The following is a 20,684-nucleotide window of genomic DNA, read 5'->3' as shown; positions in this document are numbered from 1 at the left end:
TGTTAGTGGATACCAGCAGCCTAAATAGAAAGGGAATAGGTGTTCTATACAGGTAGTGAACATTGTAATATCTACAAACAAATTAAAAAATTGTACCCAATTATAAATATACAAATAAAAACTATTAATTATTATAGACGGTTTATAAAGAATACGATGACTGTGTTCAATCGTGCTCACGTATGTGTCATGGGTATCGTTTAGGAAAAAAACAATTCACAAGTCCTTCGTAAAAAAAGAGCACGAGTGGATTCGAGTGAGCCTCGCGCAAAGTTCTCGTTAAAAGTTTGCAATGAAACAAATAATTCGCCTAAAATGCCTTGTTGTCATATCAACACCACCAAAAATGCATGATGATCTTTAAAATATATTGACAGAGTTCCAATGTTTTTTGGTTATTTTCAATTTTTCATTTTTGCTTCTTTTTGGAACTGCTTACACCAGCACTTGCGTTCAATTTATTTTCTTTCGATTTTCGTTCACTCAGCTTTCGATAACGTTCCAATTCCTAAAAGAGTAGCAATGAAGTTTAACGAAACGAATCTGGAAAAAAAACTTAAACATGTGAATTAGCTCAGAAATTATTGAACATGCTTTCATTCCTTTCTTAACCGAATGAGCACAACTTATTCATTGTCAGCACAAAAGGCGCGCATGCTTTGTATCTCATGAAAACAATATTCTTTAAGTAGCTTTATTTCTGAAACTAGAAAAGTTATATGCATGAAAAAAAAAATATAACATTTTCGAGTGAGGTAATCTCGAGACCCGAGGTGCTATTCCATTGGTCAATTGTGTAGATAATTCAGTTTTAAACCAATAGAATGACTTCATTTCGTGTGTTTTTTACATGGCTTTGTATCTTTACCTGGTCTTTTTGTTTTCGTGCGTTATCGATTGTTTCATCGGCAAAATTTTTGTCTAAAGTTGGATTAGTTTGAATCTCATTGTCTTCAGAATTCTGTGACAAAAAGAAGCAATAAAAAAATCATTTATTTTCCACTTTAGAAAAGTCAGATACAGCACATAATGTGATACCTTCAAAGGAAGAAGGTTTGGCAGAAATAAATTTGGCGGAGATCCACCCAGAGGAATGTAAAGAGATGGAAAAACAGCTTTTCTGATTACTCAAAGTTCAACGATCACTTCTATTGAAAATTCTATTGTAAAAACGTTGATTAGGTCATTAAATGAAAGTCCAGAAAAGACGGCTCGCCATACAAATTGGACGGTTTCTACATGATTTGACAATAAAAATGAAAATTTGTTTTTCCTTTTTTGCCGATTACTAGTTCAATTTTTAAGAATAAGGAGCAACATTTTTACCAATGTATAGCAAAAGAAATTCTTTACGCAATGATATTAAATTGGTTCTTGTAAAACTGTCAGTAGTCGAGTAAAATCAAGATGAAGTTATAATTTTCTCGAGCTCTAGCTTTCCATATTATGGTGCGGTCATAATGCGGTTATATCAGTAGAATCGCTAGGAAATTCTGAGCAAGAAGATATAGGTACCTTTTCGTATAGGAGAGGTGTACCCAAAATATAAGCCTTAAAAGTTTGCGCATAATCAGGCTTGAAACAAAAGAATTTTGTCACAACACGCTAATTATGCAGACTTTTTATAGCGACAACAAAAGAAACCTATTTACTCGACATAAACTCCCTTAAGGGCAAGAGACCTGGTATATGACGAGCCGTTTTTCCATTGTTTTCAAGAAGCTGTTTTTCCATCTCTTTACATTCCTCTGATCCACCAAATTCCAGTTCCTACCAAAGTTTTCCAAATAAAAAGTGTTTTTGGTCAAAAATACCCTTCAACCGCTAAATTAAATTACCATAAAAAGGTATGTATATCTTGCTAAACTTATAGGGAATGCTTGATTATGACATGAAAAAGCACCATATTTCTACCCAAATTCCTACCAAGTATTAAACTAGCAAGTAGCTGTCGCTAAGAATGCCCTGCAGACCTTTCTTTCGAAATATTCCTAAGTAAACTTTACTTTTGAGATGACATGCGATAGACGGTCGCTCACATCTCAAAGAGAGAAGTTATCGCTCACATGTTATCACAGTGGAAACACCAAAAATTCTGAAATTGATTTGATTCTTATAAAGTAGACACTTATAATAAAAATCAATATGCTCATCTGTTTCGCCATCCTTTGTTTACTTTGTGAGAACTAATTACCGAAAGATATATTGCCTTCAATCAAGAGATATTGATTTGATTCTTATAAAGTAGATGCTTATAATAAAAATAAATATGTTCATCTTTTTCGCCATACTTTGTTTACTTTGTGAGAACTAATTACCGAAAGGCATATTACCTTCAATCAAGAGTTATTAATTTGATTCTTATAAAGTAGGTGCTTATAATAAAAATAAATATGCTCATATTGTGTGGCGTCCCTTGTTTACTTTGTAAGAACTAATTACCGAAAGGCATGTTGCCTTCAATCAAGAGATATTGATTTGATTCTTATAAAGAAAATGCTTACAATAAAAATAAGTATGTTCATCTTTTTCGCCATCCTTTGTTTACTTTGTGAGAACTAATTACCGAAAGGCATATTGCCTTCAATCGAAAGTTATTGATTTGATTCTTATAAAGTGGATGCTTATAATAAAAATAAATATGTTCATCTTTTTCGCCATCCTTTGTTTACTTTGAGAGAACTAATTACCGAAAGGCATATTGCCTTCAATCGAAAGTTATTGATTTGATTCTTATAAAGTTGACACTTATAATAAAAATAAATATGCTCATATTGTGTGCCGTCCCTTGTTTACTTTTTTGTGAGAACTAATTACCGAAAGGCATATTGCCTTCAATCAAGAGTTATTGATTTGATTCTTATAAAGTAGATGCTTATAATAAAAATAAATATGCTCATATTGTGTGCCGTCCCTTGTTTACTTTGTAAGAACTAATTACCGAAAGGCATGTTGCCTTCAATCAAGAGATATTTATTTGATTCTTATAAAGAAAATGCTTACAATAAAAATAAGTATGCTCATATTGTGTGCCGTCTCTTGTTTACTTTGTAAGAACTAATTACCGAAAGATATATTGCCTTCAATCAAGAGTTATTGTTTTTCTTATAAAGTAGATGCTTATAATAAAAATAAATATGCTCATATTGTGTGCCGTCCCTTGTTTACTTTGTAAGGACTAATTACCGAAAGATATATTGCCTTCAATCAAGAGTTATTGATTTAATTCTCATAAAGTAGATGCTTATAATAAAAATAAATATGCTCATATTGTGTGCCGTCCCTTGTTTACTTTGTGAGAACTAATTACCGAAAGGCATATTGCCTTCAATCAAGAGTTATTGATTTGATTCTTATAAAGTAGATGCTTATAATAAAAATAAATATGCTCATATTGTGTGCCGTCCCTTGTTTACTTTGTAAGAACTAATTACCGAAAGGCATGTTGCCTTCAATCAAGAGATATTGATTTGATTCTTATAAAGAAAATGCTTACAATAAAAACAAGACGACTTAAAGTCGAAAATTTCGCCTAAAGTTTAAACTGCATGGGAAAAAACAAGAAGTAGAGATGAAAGCTAATCTGAAGTCTACTTTACATCGAGCCTTGATGAAACAATTTGATATGAACAACGAGGCTCAAAATCGCTAAAAAGATAAGATCAATTTACGAACAATGGTTGTTTAATTCTTAAGAACTAATAACTGAAGGGCATATCACCATCTATAAAGAGTTATTAATTTGATTCTTATAGAAAAAAACCTTATCAGGGAAAACTTCGTCGGGGAAAAGTGACGAAATTTTGGCCAAGTGACGAATATTTTTCCCCGACGAGAATTTAGCCCGGCCTTAACTACCAGCAAGTGACGAATATTTTTCCCCGACGAAGTTTTCCCCGATAATGTAAATATGTTCATATGTGCGCCATCCCTTGATTACTTTGTAAGAACTAATTACCGAAAGGTATATCACCTTCTATCAAGAGTTATTGATTTGATTCTTATAAAGTGTATGCTTATAAGAAAAATAAATATGCTCATATTGTGTGCCATCCCTTGTTTACCTTGTAAGAACTAATTACCGAAAGGTATATCACAGTCTATCAAGAGTTATTTATTTCATTCTTATAAAGTATATGCTTATAAGAAAAATAAATATGCTCATATTGTGTGCCATCCCTTGTTTACCTTGTAAGAACTAATTACCGAAGGGTATATCACCATCTATCAAGAGTTATTGATTTGATTCTTATAAAGTGTATGCTTATAAGAAAAATAAATATGCTCATATTGCATGCCATCTCTTGTTTACTTTGTAAGAACTAATTACCGAAAGGTATATCACCGTTTATCAAGAGTTATTGATTTGATTCTTATCAAGTATATGCTTATAAGAAAAATAAATATGCTTATATTGTGCGCCATCCCTTGTTTACTTTGTAAGAACTAATTACCGAAGGGTATATCACCGTCTATCAAGAGTTATTGGTTTGATTCTTATAAAGTATATGCTTATAAGAAAAATAAATATGCTTATATTGTGCGAACTAATTACCGAAAGGTATATCACAGTCTATCAAGAGTTGTTGATTTGATTCTTATAAAGTATATGCTTATAAGAAAAATAAATATGCTCATATTGCCTGCCATCTCTTGTTTACTTTGTAAGAACTAATTACCGAAGGGTATATCACCGTTTATCAAGAGTTATTGATTTGATTCTTATAAAGTATATGCTTCTAAGAAAAATAAATATGATCATATTGTGCGCCATCCCTTATTTACTTTGTAAGAACTAATTACCGAAAGGTATATCACAGTCTATCAAGAGCTATTGATTTGATTCTTATAAAGTGTATGCTTATAAGAAAAATAAATAGGCTCATATTGTGTGCCATCCCTTGTTTACTTTGTAAGAACTAATTACCGAAAGGTATATCACAGTCTATCAAGAGTTGTTGATTTGATTCTTATAAAGTACATGCTTATAAGAAAAATAAATATGATCATATTGTGCGCCATCCCTTATTTACTTTGTAATAACTAATTACCGAAAGGTATATCACAGTCTATCAAGAGTTATTGATTTGATTCTTATAAAGTGTATGCTTATAAGAAAAATAAATATGCTCATATTGTGCGCCATACTTTGTTTACTTTGTAAGAACTAATTACCGAAAGGTATATTATCGTTTATCAAGAGTTATTGATTTGATTCTTATAAAGTATATGCTTATAAGAAAATAAAGAAAAAATCCAAACTGTGAAGCTTAAGGACACAAAGATATATGACGTAATCCAAAGAAAACCCGCGAAAATCGTCCGTGGTTATACGAGCGTATAATTTGTAAATTAAATTTAGTGAGTTCGTCCACCGTATCGAGTACTTTCGTTTTCTAATTTTTTTTCCGATGACACCGCCGCGAAAGACGATTGTAATACTTTCGCTAGGCGAAATTAATAAGTATGCTCATATTGTGTGCCGTCTCTTATTTACTTTGTAAGAACTAATTACCGAAAGGCATGTTGCCTTCAATCAAGAGATGTTGATTTGATTCTTATAAAGAAAATGCTTACAATAAAAATAAGTATGTTCATCTTTTTCGCCATCCTTTGTTTACTTTGTGAGAACTAATTACCGAAAGGCATATTGCATTCAATCGAAAGTTATTGATTTGATTCTTATAAAGTAGATGCTTATAATAAAAATAAATATGCTCATATTGTGTGCCGTCCCTTGTTTACTTTGTAAGAACTAATTACCAAAAGGCATATTGCCTTCAATCAAGAGTTATTGATTTGATTCTTATAAAGTAGATGCTTATAATAAAAATAAATATGCTCATATTGTGTGCCGTCCCTTGTTTACTTTTCAGTAAGAACTAATTACCGAAAGGCATATTGCCTTCAATCAAGAGATATTTATTTGATTCTTATAAAGTAGATGCTTATAATAAAAATAAATATGCACAATTTTTTCGCCATCCTTTGTTTACTTTCTAAGAACTAATTACCGAAAGGTATATGGCCTTCAATCAAGAGTTATTGTTTTTCTTATAAAGTACCAAGTAGCAACAAAAGAGATATAATATTAGGTGCGCGCGAACATTTTTTAATCAACCGCGGCGGCCCGCTCAGAATCGGAAGAAACAACATGAATCTGAATCTGAATCTGAATCTGAATCTGAATCTGAATATTATTCACTACGTGAAGCAACAAAAGCCCCTGCCACGGGGCAAATACAAAAACGCTTGCTCACACACTTAACTGAAGCTATCACTGTTTCAGCGAGACAGGGGTGTTTTAATACTCCTACGCTAAAAGAATCAACGCAACGGTAGCCTATACTAGACGTCGCGGCATTTTTCTACGCAGTAACGTCTATTCCACTTTGCGACTTTTTCGAATGTTTTGAGTCCAGGTTTTCGGGCTCCAAAGATTCGATTTCTTGACGTCACTTTAAACTTTTGAAGCTCTTGCAGTAGCGAAAATATCGAATTTGCGTCAAAGCACTTGAAAGGCTTCTATTTTTCGAAAATCATCAAAGTGGAACTCACTAAGAAATGGGATGAAAAATCCCGGTTTTTAGTGAGGTGCTCGCTAACGCAACAGCGGATCTGAGGAGATTTAAACTTCATTTCGTTATAAGGATTAATGGGCAAAACTCTCCGTCGAAGATTTTGAAACCCTTTGAAAGATTTTGAAACCCTATTAAATCCGCCACTGCAACGTATTTGAATAACGCTGTCAATAAAAATTTCAATTTGAATCAAACCAACCTGAGAAGGGAAGACACTTTCATATGCATTTTGCCAAAGTTCATACGGCGAACTAAAAAAGAAAAGATTCAAATTGAACACCATAAAGAAGCTGGGGAACAACCATCTCTATAGTCACAGTTGATTCTCGCTAATACACCTTTTCGACCGTAGCCGCCAATTGCCGCGCGGGCATTTTTTATCACCCTAAACTCGATCCAATCCTTTTCTTACACTTTTTTCTATTGTCTTCAGGCGCGAAAAAAAGACTAGGACGGTTTTAGGGTGGTAAAAAATGCCCGCGCGGCAATTAGCAGCTACGGTCGAAAAGGTGTATTAGATTTTCAATAGAACAGAATAATTGCTCTTCATATGAGAAATATATCAGAATTGTAGTAGTAGAGGTTTTTCATGACTTAACTCCGATCAAAGATTTTGGTTGGTCGGGGTTGAAAAACTACCGTCGAGGTTTATATAAAACTCAGTGGATGGGTTGCTATAACTTAATTTACAACAAAAGATTAATCACGTTCTTACTTTCCACGATTTTTCATCATTCGATCAGAAGAGACAGGTGGTGCTCCTGAAAAAAAAATAGCCAAAAGGAATGTAACGTAAGTAGGAAGTAATACCAAACGTGGACTCGGTCATTTAGTTCGCTGTTTTATTATTCTCATGGTGCTTACGAAAGGAGTACAATTCCTTCACATCCATCAGTAAAATCAATAAGATGCCAGTGGCTCTGGGTACCAGATTTCGATCTGCAAACCAGAAAATGAGACCCGTGGTGTAAAGAGACGATGGAAAATATGGGTAAACAAAAGGTACAAATAGTGGGGAAAACATCACTCCACATTGCCCGATGATGGGAGAAGAATCTCTCGAAACGTAGCCAAACGTAAATCTCGTGATCAAAGCCACGATAAACTTCCAATATGAATATCAATGCGTCAATAAACGCAAACTTATTTAGAGTAAAGAAACAACTATACTTTTAGTAAACATTCATCTAACGTCCATGGCATATATAGATAACGATGTTTTAAAGTTTTGTGCCAGTTGGGAAGACTCATAAACAGATGAGAAATTTTGAAATCAATAAGAAGACAAACTGGTCAAATTTGCTGTCCAACAGATGGCCAATCACATGAATGCTCGTCTCAAATTCAATTCAAAAAAAAAGTTCTTTAGAATGGAAAATAATGGTCCTTACCAACTTGCTCAAGGCTATCGGCACCAAAAGGGACGATCAATGGCTTTCCAGGGTCAATAGACGTTGTTTTACTAAAAAGAAATTAAAAATTAAATAATAACCAAAAGTTTCAACAAAAAAAACGAAAATCTGATTCTAAATTGATTAAGAAGGAGTGTGATCTTTTTTGCTTAACACGTGGGAAACATTCCAGTTCTCAAACCTATACTTCTTATAAGAAATCTGTTTGTTAGAGGATTAATAGAAACCTTATGTGAAAACTATTCTTAAGGAAATAAGTCTGTACTCTCTGACCTAGTTTCAACATCAAAGTAAAAAAGATTACAAACTTATCCTGGATAGACGTTAAAGAGAAGAAAGTTACCTTAGAGATGTTTTAAAAGCCACGTGACTGAAGACTGACTTGGTACGTGAACTCAACCCTTCTGCTTTTGTACTAAAATACTAAAAAAACAAAGATTTGGAAAGCATTGAAAAGCATGTGCTAGAAGAACAGCTCAGTCTCGTCCACATTAAAAACTAAATTTTTGACTTCAAATCAAATCAAATTGAGTTTGAGCAAGGATTAGGTGCTTAACTTTACATCGATACTCTCGTGCCATAGACCCGGTGAGACCCCCTCCAAACTGAAAGAATTAGCCTAAAAATCGTCGCCGGTGAGAAAATTACCCGGAATTGCATCCTCATCAAAAATCTCTCATACCCATACAAAAGTCACTCTCTTTTTGAGAATTCCCGTCGAATATATCTGTGCTGTAAATAGTAGAGTTTAAGATTTTCACCCGTTAAAAAGAAAATTTACCTTCCTCACTAGTATTTAACTATTTTTTTATCTGTAACGCCTAAAAAATTCGCACTGGGTCAATGAGACCTGGCTTTGTTGTGTATCAGTGTATCAGTACCTGTATCATACCACCGTGATAATGGTTGACAAAACGCAACGCTTTAGATACCATCTCTTTCTTACTGGTGCTCAATTCCTAATAAATAAAATAATATAACCACAGAATATATGCATTCCCTAATAAAAATACTAGATAGAGCTTCTTCGTCCCTAGCTGTAGCAAAATAACGCACCATCTTTGATAAGTTTATCGCAGTTCACAGTGTTCATGAAAAGATTGTACATGCTTTTAAGGCAAAGGAAGAAACATCAGTTACGCGCGTTTTGAACCTTAAAAAATGAGGACGATTGCTCGACTATATATACAAGAGTCATTTTACCATAAAAAAGCCATGGACAATCACTTTAGGAAACAGCCCTTAAAACAGATTTTTACTCTAAAATTAAGTTAAAAAACTCTCGTGATTAAAATTTAAAATTACAATTACCTGAAACAGATCATATTTTGTTCCAATGATAACAAGCGGTACCATCAGGGGAGAAATCATATTTTTGTCCTGGAATATTGTAAAGAAAAGACTGGTAAACCCAAGTGTTTTAATGATGAAAACCATTTTATAAAATCTATTCAAAAATATTTGCAGTTTCTAGAATTTAGTCAAGTCTGCAATCGCAGTCGGAGGTGACTCGAAGGCTCCTCTTTCGAAATCTATATAGAACCTAACGTAGGGGAGGACGCCACTCTTTCTCCCTGAATTGATCCGCTTAGCCTTGATCCTTCTCTTAATTGTTGAGCATTAAGAAGAGAGGCATCAAGTACCATTTTTGTAATAAATACAAAGTTCTTTGTATGACCCAGCTGGAGATTCACCCCCCGACCTTTGAAATACAACCGCTTAAAGGACTTTAGAATCCTGCCTATCTAAAAGCAAAACAAACAAAACAAATAAAACAAATGGACAGCCCTAAAAAATAAAATTCTCACAGTGTGTACAGCGCCTACTCTTTGCCAAGCTTTCTTCATCAGTTCCTTTTCTAGCCTAAAAAGTCATAAGCAGATTATTTTTGGCATTTGTGTTTAGGAAGATTAATCTGAATAAGTTGGAGTTTATCGACCCAGTGATATATTGAAAGTTTATCGTTTACGTTTGGTTACATTTCGAGAGATTCTTCTCCTGTTTATGAAAAAGGCTGCAAATACATTTCTAAAAAGACCATTTTGTGACGGTTAAGCCAGCAGTCAAATTATTTATCTAAGTTTTTCAAAAGAAAAGTAAGTCAAAGGTTTTGACTTACTCAGGGTTAGTTTTCTTTTGTTCGTTCAAAACTGCAGTTATCCTTTGTTTTATCTAAAAGGAAAAGTAAGTAATTATAAACAATTCTGCTATGAATTACACGCTTTTTTTTTATAAGAATACACTTTATATAAGAATGTCCATGATGAAAATGGCCAGAAAATGAAAAATATACTAAGAATATCACCATCATAGAATTTTGTTACTAAAGCTAAGAATGCCATTTTTAGACCATTTTTAGTCAATTAGGATCCTAACCTAAGAATGCTGTAAGAATATTTTAGGATGATTTTCCCAAAAAAGTTAAGAATATCCATGATGAAATGGATTTACACCATTCTTATATAAAAAAAAAGCGTGTAATTGGGTTAAAAATGATTCTAGAAATGTTTACAGATAAATTAATAGCCTCAAATTATATAATGATTGTTCACTGCCCACCACGCTGAAGTTCTAAAAGAATGGGATGAAAAAAAAAGATCTCAATTTCGCAAGGACTGCAATCCACTACGAGTGGACAGAGTAACAAAATCAAGGGTGATGTGTATGAGAAAAATTCATTTTATGGCATAGCTGCACGTAACAAGGTTCTTGTTATATGACTATTTTCATCGGATGACCAATTTTCAATGGCCTACAGAGATTTTCTATCCATCTATCTATTTGGTTTAGTTACAGCAGGATATTCGGCCCATTCTCGCAACTGTGTTAACGCAATTATTCGTCCTGTCAGCAACCTTGGACTGAATACCCAATTCCTCTCACATGGGGTGGGTTGACCCGGGCGAAGGTTAATTCACTTGCTAAGTTAACCACCGCGAGTGGGAATCGAACCTTGGTCTCCTATGCAGCAACCAAGGTCAATGACCACTATACCACGGCACCTCCATCTCAGGCACGACGCAACGGGTACGGCAGGTACGGCGGCTGCCGTACCAGATTTTCACAAAAATACCCGAAGTTTCCTCTTCGTCGGTAAAATCGCTATAAAATCGCTTAAATTTCCTCATTCGCCGTACCAGATATAAAAAGCTTCCGTCGTGCCTGCATCTGATTATCTTACAACAAAAGCAAACAGTTTCAAAAATGTATACTACATCATCATAGATTAAAGGTGTACGTAACAAACCTGTGTTAAAATTGCATGTTGAACCTCCCATATTTCACTTGGTTTTGATAGATCGAGCACCAACACTATCACCAACCCACTTAAAAATAGAAAACATAAATTGACCAATATCATAATATTTCGAGACGGTGTCAATCGAACGAATCTAATGTAGAATCATTTGAACGCAATTGGGTGTAATCAAATTATTGTAAATCGATTGTCGAAAGCAATATAACAATAAGATTGTATTCGACTCTTCGATTGTAAGGAATCATTCCCTTGCGTTCGATTGCGTTTGATTGCAATTTTCATTGAAACTTGTTTAATCGACACTGTCTGGTTCTTTGGGATTTATAAGTTATAAAAGCGTATTCACCAAGGACAGATATTTCCTTCTTGTTAAAGAATTGTTTCAGATTCATGTATGAATTAGAGGAAAAGCCTTAAAGGAATTTTCCCAGTTGAACACCAAAATAAATGTGATCATGGTAATATTTACCTTGAACTTGACATCAGTATTAAAGATGATACATTTAAATACAAATTTTACAATAAAAAACCTTGCAATAGTAATCAAAGAATTTTAAGACAATGAATTTCACAGATATACTCAGTGGTCAAAAATCAAAACTTCATCTCAGACAAAAAATGGATACAACACAACAGATTTTAAGCCCAGGAGTTCAATATTTTACTTAGTTTTGCTAAACTCTAAGGCGGAAAAGCTCCTTTTTATACTTTAATGAGACGGCAATTCATATGAGATGAGTTGGAAGAACTGCGAACACTGGATATTACAGTGCTGTTGGTTTTCAAGTTACCTTAGATTTTGTTATAAATTATTTTAAAATGACGGTCACTTTTCCTTCTAAATATAATATCATAAATACTTTATTATTGCCCCTTTTTCACGCCGGCCTTCGTTGGCGTTTTTTTTGCATGTAGTGTAATGTAGATTAGTTTTACATTTTTAACGTCAAAGGGACATTACTGTAACGTGCACTGGTCTCAACTTCAGCTTACATGTGAAAGTGAAAGGCCCAATTGTAAACACTTTTTTAAAAAGGGCAATGGGTACTAGGGATAAGAGAAGACCGATTGTAAACCCGTGGTGAATGGTGATTGGAATAAGAGAAGGCTAAGTCGTAAATCCATAGGGTGATGAGTAATCAGGACTAGGGAAGGCTTAAAATTGTAATCCAAAAGTGATGGTTACTCGGAATAAGGCAGGGCTAAATTGTAAACTTTGGTTGATAAGCCTACGTGGCGATCGTTCACAGGAAAGGGAAGGCTCGATTGTAAACCCAGATAGATGGATACTTAGCAGGATTAGAGAAAGCTCAGTCGTAGGCAATTTCAGGAATAAACAAAAATCGGAATGAATTATCTAAATTGCAAAAATTCAAGTAGAAAAATTTAAGGCATTGACACTTGAAAAGTTAAAAAATGATATTTGACGTCAATAAATTCATTTACGTCAATGAATCTAAAAAAAATTAAAAAAATATCTGACGTCAATTATTTTGACTTTTATGACGTTAAATAAGCGCAAAATCCCGGTAAAATGGGGATAACTCCCGAAAAAAAGCGAAATTAAAAAAATTGAAAAAACTACCCCTAAGTTTTAACATATGGAGGGCGTGTGCCAAATTTCAGCTCCTTAAACCAATTATTCCGCTCTCTACGCTGCCCCAAAGTTTGTGGACAAACTCACAAACTCACAAACAAACATTCTGAGATTCTAGCTCTAACTGAAGTTGAGAATATTCCTTTAACTAACTGTAACGTGCTAAAGCACTGGGCTCAACTTCAGTGTACGTGTGAAAGTGGAAGGCCCAATTGTAAACACTTTTTTAAAACAGGGTGATGGGCTCTCATAATAATAGAAGGCTAGAAGGCCGTTGCAAACCCAGGGTGATAGGCGCTAGTGATTAAGGAAGGTCCAATTATTGTAAACCCAGGGTGACGGTTACTCGGGATAAGAGAAACTTCGTTGTAAACCCAGGGTGATAAGCGCTCGAGATTAAGGAAGGTCAAATTGTAAACCCAGGGTAATAGTTACTCGGGATAAGAGAAAGCTCAATTGTAAATCCAGGGTGATAGGCGTAAACCAGTTGTAAACCCAGAGTGATGGGCACTCAGAATTAGGGAAAGCTTGCTTGTAAGCCCAGAGTGAAGGATACTCGGGATAAGGTAGCTAAATTGCAAACGCGGGGTGAAAAAAGCCTTCTTTGATGGGCACTCAGGAAAGGGAAGGTTCAATTATAAAACCCAGAGCGATGAGTACTCAGAAGGATTAGAGAAAGCTCAGTCATAGGTAAATTTAGAATAAAGAATTTTTTTCCGTGTGTAGAGCAACCTTTTATTTTGGCACCTAGATAAATTGACGTCAAATATTTTTCAACATGAATGAAAATTTCTATTTTTGTATTTTTAGCATTTAAAAAAATATTTGACGTCAATTATTTTGACCTTTATGACGTTAAATAAGCGCAAATTCCCGGTAAAATGGGGATAACTCGCGAAAAAAAGCGAAATTAAAAAAATTGAAAAAATACCCCTAAGTTTTAACATAAGGAGGGGGTGTGCCAAATTTCAGTTCCTTAAACCAATTATTCCGCTCTCTACGCTGCCCCAAAGTTTGTGGACAAACTCACAAACTCACAAACATTCTGAGATTCTAGCTCAACTGAAGTTGAGAATATTACCTTAGATTTTGTTTTGAAATGACGGCATTGAAGAGTTTGACCGTACTCTTCCCGCCACCAATCTCTGAAACATTTGTCACATCTTTTACACCTGACTGAAATTGAAAAAGAAAAAGACCATATAATAACAAAATGATAAGAAATAAATCAACATTTATATAATTTATAGAAAATGTGTGCACAATTTAGTTTTTTCTAAATTCTACTCACGTTAGCTTTTTTTAGAAATATTTGAATGATGACTGGTCAATTACGGACATGGTCAAGTGATCTGACCAAAGCGTTTTATTTGCTAACATGTTTTAACCTTAAAAAAATCAAATTTTAAGTAGTTATATAAAAACAGCATTCCAGAGGTCGTTTAGTTTGTTACTTTGATGGATCTCGATTTAAAATTTGGTGTATTACTTTTTAATTTTACTTCATTAGTTCAAAAGTTATGTTCAAAAACCTAAAATGTCAATTTTAAAAAAATGTAAAAAAAAAGCTAAAAACAAGGGTATCAATTTATGAGAGAAACGACTTCTCTTTTACCAAAACATACAGTTAAAACATACAAGTACAATGTCTTGCTCCTTGTAACACTCTTTATGTTTTCTTTATCTCTATTGTCTTTTTTTACTTCTGTTTTTCCCTTGGGCATAAGCAAAATGCTGAATGCTTCAAACCCCACAAAATTTTCAACATCTTTCCAAGAGTTTCCGATAGTTTTCTGTGTGTACATCATCGTCGAGAAAGGTGGCAGAAGGTGAAAGTTTTGAGAAAAATGCTTCGTTTGAACTGTTGCAGCTCATCTCGATTCACAGATGATGGAATGTATTTACAGGGATGCATAATCTTGAAAATAAGTGCTTTTTACATAATGCAAATACATTTCCTGATGCATAAAATCGTTTTGTGCCTCTATTTGTTACAATCAATTTAATACTCTCGTTTTTCGCCTTTTTTTGTCATTTTTTAAAATTGACATTTTAGGTTTTTGAACATAAACTTTTGAACTAATGAAGTAAAATTAAAAAGTAATACACCAAATTTTAAGTTAGGCTTTCCACTGAATGATTCCGAAATAATCTTTGAATAATTTCTTTTCTACTTTTCTACTGCCTGCAATATAAATTCAAAGAGGGTAACTTATTTGTGGCACACCCGGTATTTGTTGTTGTGATTTGTCTTCTCCTTTTGTTTCGCAGGCTTTGTTCTCTGTTTTTCCATTTAAATAGTTGAAGGTTTCATACTGCTAGACTCGTTTCATACTTCTAGACTTCATATATATAATGAAACAATGATAATTCTACACTTATCAGTAAGTCAAGTAAAGTCAATAAAAGAAATTTACCATGTTGTTGGGCTTGGAGCGCCTTCCATAACAAAAATCAAGAGCAATGGTTGGTTTTGCTGGATCATCCCTATGATAAAATATCTCAAATTATTATATTTTTTTTCATATTAAAACCTAAAAGGTTTTGTTTGTTTTTAAACAAGAGTAGTATCGTTTGCTTACATCAATTTTAATTTACAAGCTTTTTGACATTAAATTGACATGGATGTGGAGCAAGATTTGTCCGAAAGAGGAAAAGAAATTTTTTTTTTGTTTATTCAGAAAAATATAACAATAAAAAGGACCACATATCATTAATCAATTCAGTTTTTCATTATATATAGTGTTAACATTAGCAGAGAGAAAGAGTTCTTACTTTTCTAAAAATTTATTGATCAAAGTTGTTTTGCCCTAAAATAAGAAATGAGAAAATAATGATCTAGAACATGATGCTCTTTATCAGTGAATGATGATGCAGAGACTACATTTGATTACCATCAAATGGGGCTACTTTCATGATCGAGGGGACCACCCATATAGCCTCCAAATAGCTAATTCTTATGATCTACAATTTATAATTTATGTTAGTTGGCCAGAGAAGAACACTAACAAGTCATATTGTGAGTTTATGAATTATAGATAAAACAAGGAACAGAAAACTTTTAAATGCTGTGAAAGTTACAACCAAAATGGACTGTACTAAATTGATACAAATGAAAAAGTAACGATTGACAGATTAGAACCTATAGGTACACAAAATTTGATTCTGATCTCTTTAGATTAGCTTGTTCAAATAATCTGTAGAAGTTTGAGCCTAAAAGATTTTGTTTCCATTTTCCACTGAATTCTTCAAAATAAATTTTTAGTGACTTACAGAATCTTTTGCACCGCAGACAATGATGTGTGATTCACTCAGAATATTACTATTCTCTTCTCCTAAATGTGATATAAATAAATGGGGTATAATGGCTTAAAAATAAAAACGCTTATTAAAACTTGTTTAAAACTAAACTTAAAATAAAAATTAAACTTGTGTAAAAGATTGTACTGAAGTGTGCTTATCAAAAAAATTTTGCAATTCATTGTTTCTCCACTATTACTTTTCTTCTATCATCTTCAATTTTTTCTTTCACATACCACTATTTAAATTCACTTTGACTTTTTGCTAAACTCCCCGTTGTTTCGGAATGATTTATAAATTAAAATTACTAAAAAAATCGTAAATATACATAATTAACAAAAATATTCTTCACTTTATATCAGATATAATTTAAACTCAAACATTTCTGCACGGACAACTAAGATAGAATTTAGGATCGTGAAAAAATTCATGTGATGTTTAAGTAATAAAAGAATGAAATTTCTTGGTATGTGTCTTGTAACTGAAAAGTTCTGTGATAGAAGTTGATAGAATACTATGTTTTATAACTACAATAATAAATAACTCTAACCTGCATCCAATAATTCTTGCTTGTACTTCTTTTGTGCAAAATCCCATAAGGTTAAACTAAAAAAGAATGTATGTGATTATAAGTATACTTTTTCTAAAGGACAATATCAATGTCAAATTAATCCAAAATATTTGGAAAACTCTTTCTAATCACCTTAATATGAAGTAAAATTAGAAGTTTTAATTTTAAAAACTGAAGCCTTAAAACAATGGCACACTGATGCATTATTATTGTACATTAACTTTTTAACCATTTTTGTCAAACATAAGAATCCCAACACTCCCTCATCTAATTTTGATACCCTTTTTAGAGATTGGAATTGGAAAATAAGAAGATCAGAATCGCTGATGGAAACTAATTTTTTTTTTAACAGCTTCAGGTCGTATGGGGGGAGGGGATCATCGTTAATGCCCTCAAAAATTGTTGAAAAAAAACCTTCAGGATAACAATCCTATTTCTATCCCGCTGATTCACATGGGTGAAATCATTAAGGTCACGGTTCAAAGCCACATATTTTTCTGTGCAAAAAAAAGAAAGGCTTCAATGTTTGCAAAGCAAAATAAATATAAATATGGAAACAAAGCAAGTTATTTCCGTTGTAAAGAGTGCTCGATGTCAACAAATCGTTCAGCGTGAAACTGACAGTAGTGTAATTTTTTTACTGACAAATAAAATTATGATATTAAATATAAATATATAAATATACGAAAGATGTCTTTTTAACACACAGTTAGGTTTAACCGTAGCATACTAAGACCACAGAGTATACTACAACCTCTTAATATATTAACTGACAAAGATATTTAACTTGTAATAAGGTTGTAGTATACTAAGAGGTTGTACCATAAGTTGTCAACATCCCTCTTCTAATTTCGTCACCCTTCTTTAGAGATAGGAATAATAGGAAGGTGATTGGAATCGCTGATTGAAACTAATCAACAATCAGTTGAGGAGTCCATCAGTCTTATTATTCTCATCTTTATCTCAACACAAAATTAGAGGGATGTTGAAATTAAACCAACTTACGGTATATGCTCGCTAAAGAGGTTGATGTCTTAAGTATGTTATAAGAGCTTGATGATTATTTCAGCGACAAAGACTTATTGTGGGAGTTAATTTAATAGAAGTCTTTTTAATGTAGATTTACCTCTAACATCAATCCTACAGGTCCTTTTTGCAAATTATTTTACTGTAGGCTAAGATATTTGGGATAGAAATATTTCAATCAACGGGTATAGAGACCAAGAGCAGCAGAGAGTAGAGTCCCCTGCCCAGTTGGCGACCGGTCTAGTTGGCGACCGAACGTCTTTGAACCCAGAAAAGTCATACAAAAACAAACCTCTGGAGAATTTCTTTTGGTAGTTATCTGCCTTGACCTATTTCCCGTACTGTGTAAAAAAGGTTTTAGAAAAAAACGAGTAGAATCCGAAAGATCCAACTTTGCACGGAAGCACACGAAAAAGCCGGATTTTTCAAAAAAAATAAAAAATGGCTACCGTGGACAAAAAAGCTTTGTAAGAAAAAACACTTCAACTCCCACGCCAAAAAATACTTGTCCAAAACAATGAGTATGTTAGAAAGCATTTCTGTAAAAATCAGCTCGATACAGTTTCCTTCGTGTGAAATATTGATAAAAAAGTTGATGCAATCAGCTTCGAAATTTGACGTCCAGTCTGCGATCGACCAAACTCAAAAAATGAAAAAGAAGACTCTACATTGCGATCAAAACATTCCAGACGCGAAGAGAAAAAAACAGGCATAAAAAATTCCCGCGTTTTTATCAAATGAAGACTCTCCATAGACCGCCACTTTCAAAACAAAACAAAAACAAACTTTAGAAAAAAATGGCGACTTGAAGAAAAATTCTGAAAAAACATGCCGAAGGGAAATGTAAGTGAGCTATTTTAAAACAAAAGAACGAGTGTAAATAAATTTAATACGGGAAAGCTTATGAGTTTTTTTATCATCCTGATCAATTAATATGACCTTACCTGCAAGTAGAGCACTGATTTTCTCTTTTTAACGATCGGTTGCAGACTGGTACGTCGGTCGGGAACTGGGCACTAGTACCGCTCGCTTCGAAAGTTTTTTATTCTAAGAAGATCGCCTCAAATAAAAAATCAAAACAAACACGAAGAACATGTTAAAAGTTGTCTAACCGTTGGTTGAAAAGGATTTTCAAAAAAGTTAAAAGTAATTGAAAAATTTGAATCCAAAAATTTCACTGGGCAGGGTACTCTAGTTGTTTTTATCCAGATAGAGAGTCCCCGTTATTTACGCTGCTGTGATCCCTTTCTAGACAATTGTCACATTCAGTATAGACCTAACTCTTCATACAAAAATTACGGGAAACGCATATTTGGACTTTGTACCCTATGCTGCACTCAAGCACTTAAGCCAAAGTCCCGCAAAGGCGGGACAAAAATCAGTTTTTTGAAGTTTGTAAAAAAACGCCACATAGAAGATCTTTCAAATTCAGTATGTGAATAGAGCAGTAAAAATTACAACTTTTCTATTTTTCCTTTTTTTTGCAAAAGTTCTAGGAATGAAAATAAAGGGATAATGATGATTGAATACTATCCATTGATGTCCCGCGGCACTATCGTAAAGCTAGAATCGCTTCGCGTACTCTTCGCTTGAGAAAATGATTGACAGATTGAAGTTTTCACCCGCGCAGGAGTTCGCGGAGCGTTCTCGGCTCAATCCTCGGACCGCGCTAAAAATGGTAGACTGAGCTGTGATAGATCATTTCGATGGAAGTTGTTGGAATGTTTACAAGGCTCCTGACAGAAAATCGTTTGTTTTATTGTCAATGATGACAGTGCGGTTATTAAGTTTGTTAAATCTGACAAAATGTTTGTAAGTGCACTTTATAGTTTTGATTCCCATTGAAGAATCATATTCTGGTTTTCATGTTATTAGATGCTGTTTTAGAGCTTTAGGTCTACACTGACATTCCCAGGTCTTTTAAATGAGAAGCACCCAATTAATTGATCATTTAGAAACAAAGCAACAATGAATCTTTCTAAGGAAGCAGTAAATTTTTAGATTTATGACTTTGCTTTAACCCTTCTTTATAAAAAAAAAAATTGTTGAGGGGCATATTTTCCTCCCCATTGCATTGTTGAATGAGGAGCCCTGGAAACTTTTGAGCGTGAATTGAACCTTACAAAGCTGTTAAAATGATGTTATGGCTTAGTATACTAAGATTACAGGCAGGTCTTAGTGCTATAAACGCCAATGCAACTGCACACACTATATAGAATAATCACACATCCACATCACACTTGCAGAAAGTTTTTTGAGCCAAAATTGAAATAATAATGGGACTATTAGTATTGTCATAAAAGAAAAGTAAAAATTGAGCTTGTAGCTTACCTTGACATTTTGTTGATTAAAATTATAGATTCAAACAAAATGCATATTTATAGTCTATGATCCATTGCCTTATAAAAAAAAGTTGAGATCTTGAAAAAAAAAAACTCTAGAACTCTGAAAATGATAAAGTGAAAGTGAAACCAGGGTAAACAATATCGTTAATTCCTAGTTGGTTGAATACGCCTGATACTTGTAGAAAATCTCGTTGATACTGAGAAGGTTAGTAAATAAAAGTCGTCGCACTGAGCTGGCAAATCAAACTGAAAAGCAAAAATTGGTAAACACGGAACCAACTGGTATGTACGGCAACTTGGGTTTTACTATTACACAGAAAACATCCCAGAACTGAGAAAGGCACACCACAAGCTGGAAAAAATATTTTTTTTGCTGAAATATTTTAGGTATTTGTCGTATATTTGTGTCATCGATCACTTTAGTTAGTTTTGATCTTGTTTTTTGTCCTATTTGTCTTGTGTCTGTCGAAGTTGAAAGCTAAATTAATCACATCTATTTTAGATTTGGTATGAATTGTGGTGGTGGCTGGCGCGGCGGGGGGATTCTACTTTATCGTACACGTACTTAACTAGTTTCTACTAGTATTACCTTA

At 33.6% G+C, this 20,684-nt stretch overlaps 1 protein-coding gene across 1 annotated transcript; it reads right to left on the bottom strand.

Annotated features, from left to right (window-relative positions):
• LOC136804717 (cytoplasmic dynein 2 light intermediate chain 1-like) lies at window positions 1-20,222 on the bottom strand. The gene is made up of 17 exons (XM_067061328.1): window positions 20,078-20,222; window positions 16,700-16,755; window positions 16,123-16,184; window positions 15,625-15,659; window positions 15,267-15,336; window positions 13,931-14,025; window positions 11,241-11,319; window positions 10,113-10,165; window positions 9,802-9,856; window positions 9,305-9,373; window positions 8,875-8,952; window positions 8,337-8,416; window positions 7,973-8,043; window positions 7,297-7,342; window positions 6,781-6,832; window positions 869-961; window positions 1-508 (listed from the first exon to the last, which is right to left on the bottom strand). Exons 1-17 carry the CDS (start codon window positions 20,083-20,085, stop codon window positions 410-412), a joined length of 1,101 nt encoding a protein of 366 aa, XP_066917429.1. The 5' UTR covers window positions 20,086-20,222; the 3' UTR covers window positions 1-409.
• Between the last annotated feature and the right edge of the window lie 462 nt (window positions 20,223-20,684).

Source organism: Clytia hemisphaerica, unplaced genomic scaffold (assembly GCF_902728285.1).
Source record: "Clytia hemisphaerica strain Z4C2 unplaced genomic scaffold, Clytia hemisphaerica genome assembly, whole genome shotgun sequence".
NCBI lineage: Eukaryota > Metazoa > Cnidaria > Hydrozoa > Leptothecata > Clytiidae > Clytia > Clytia hemisphaerica.
This window is presented reverse-complemented; position numbering and strand designations above follow the sequence as displayed.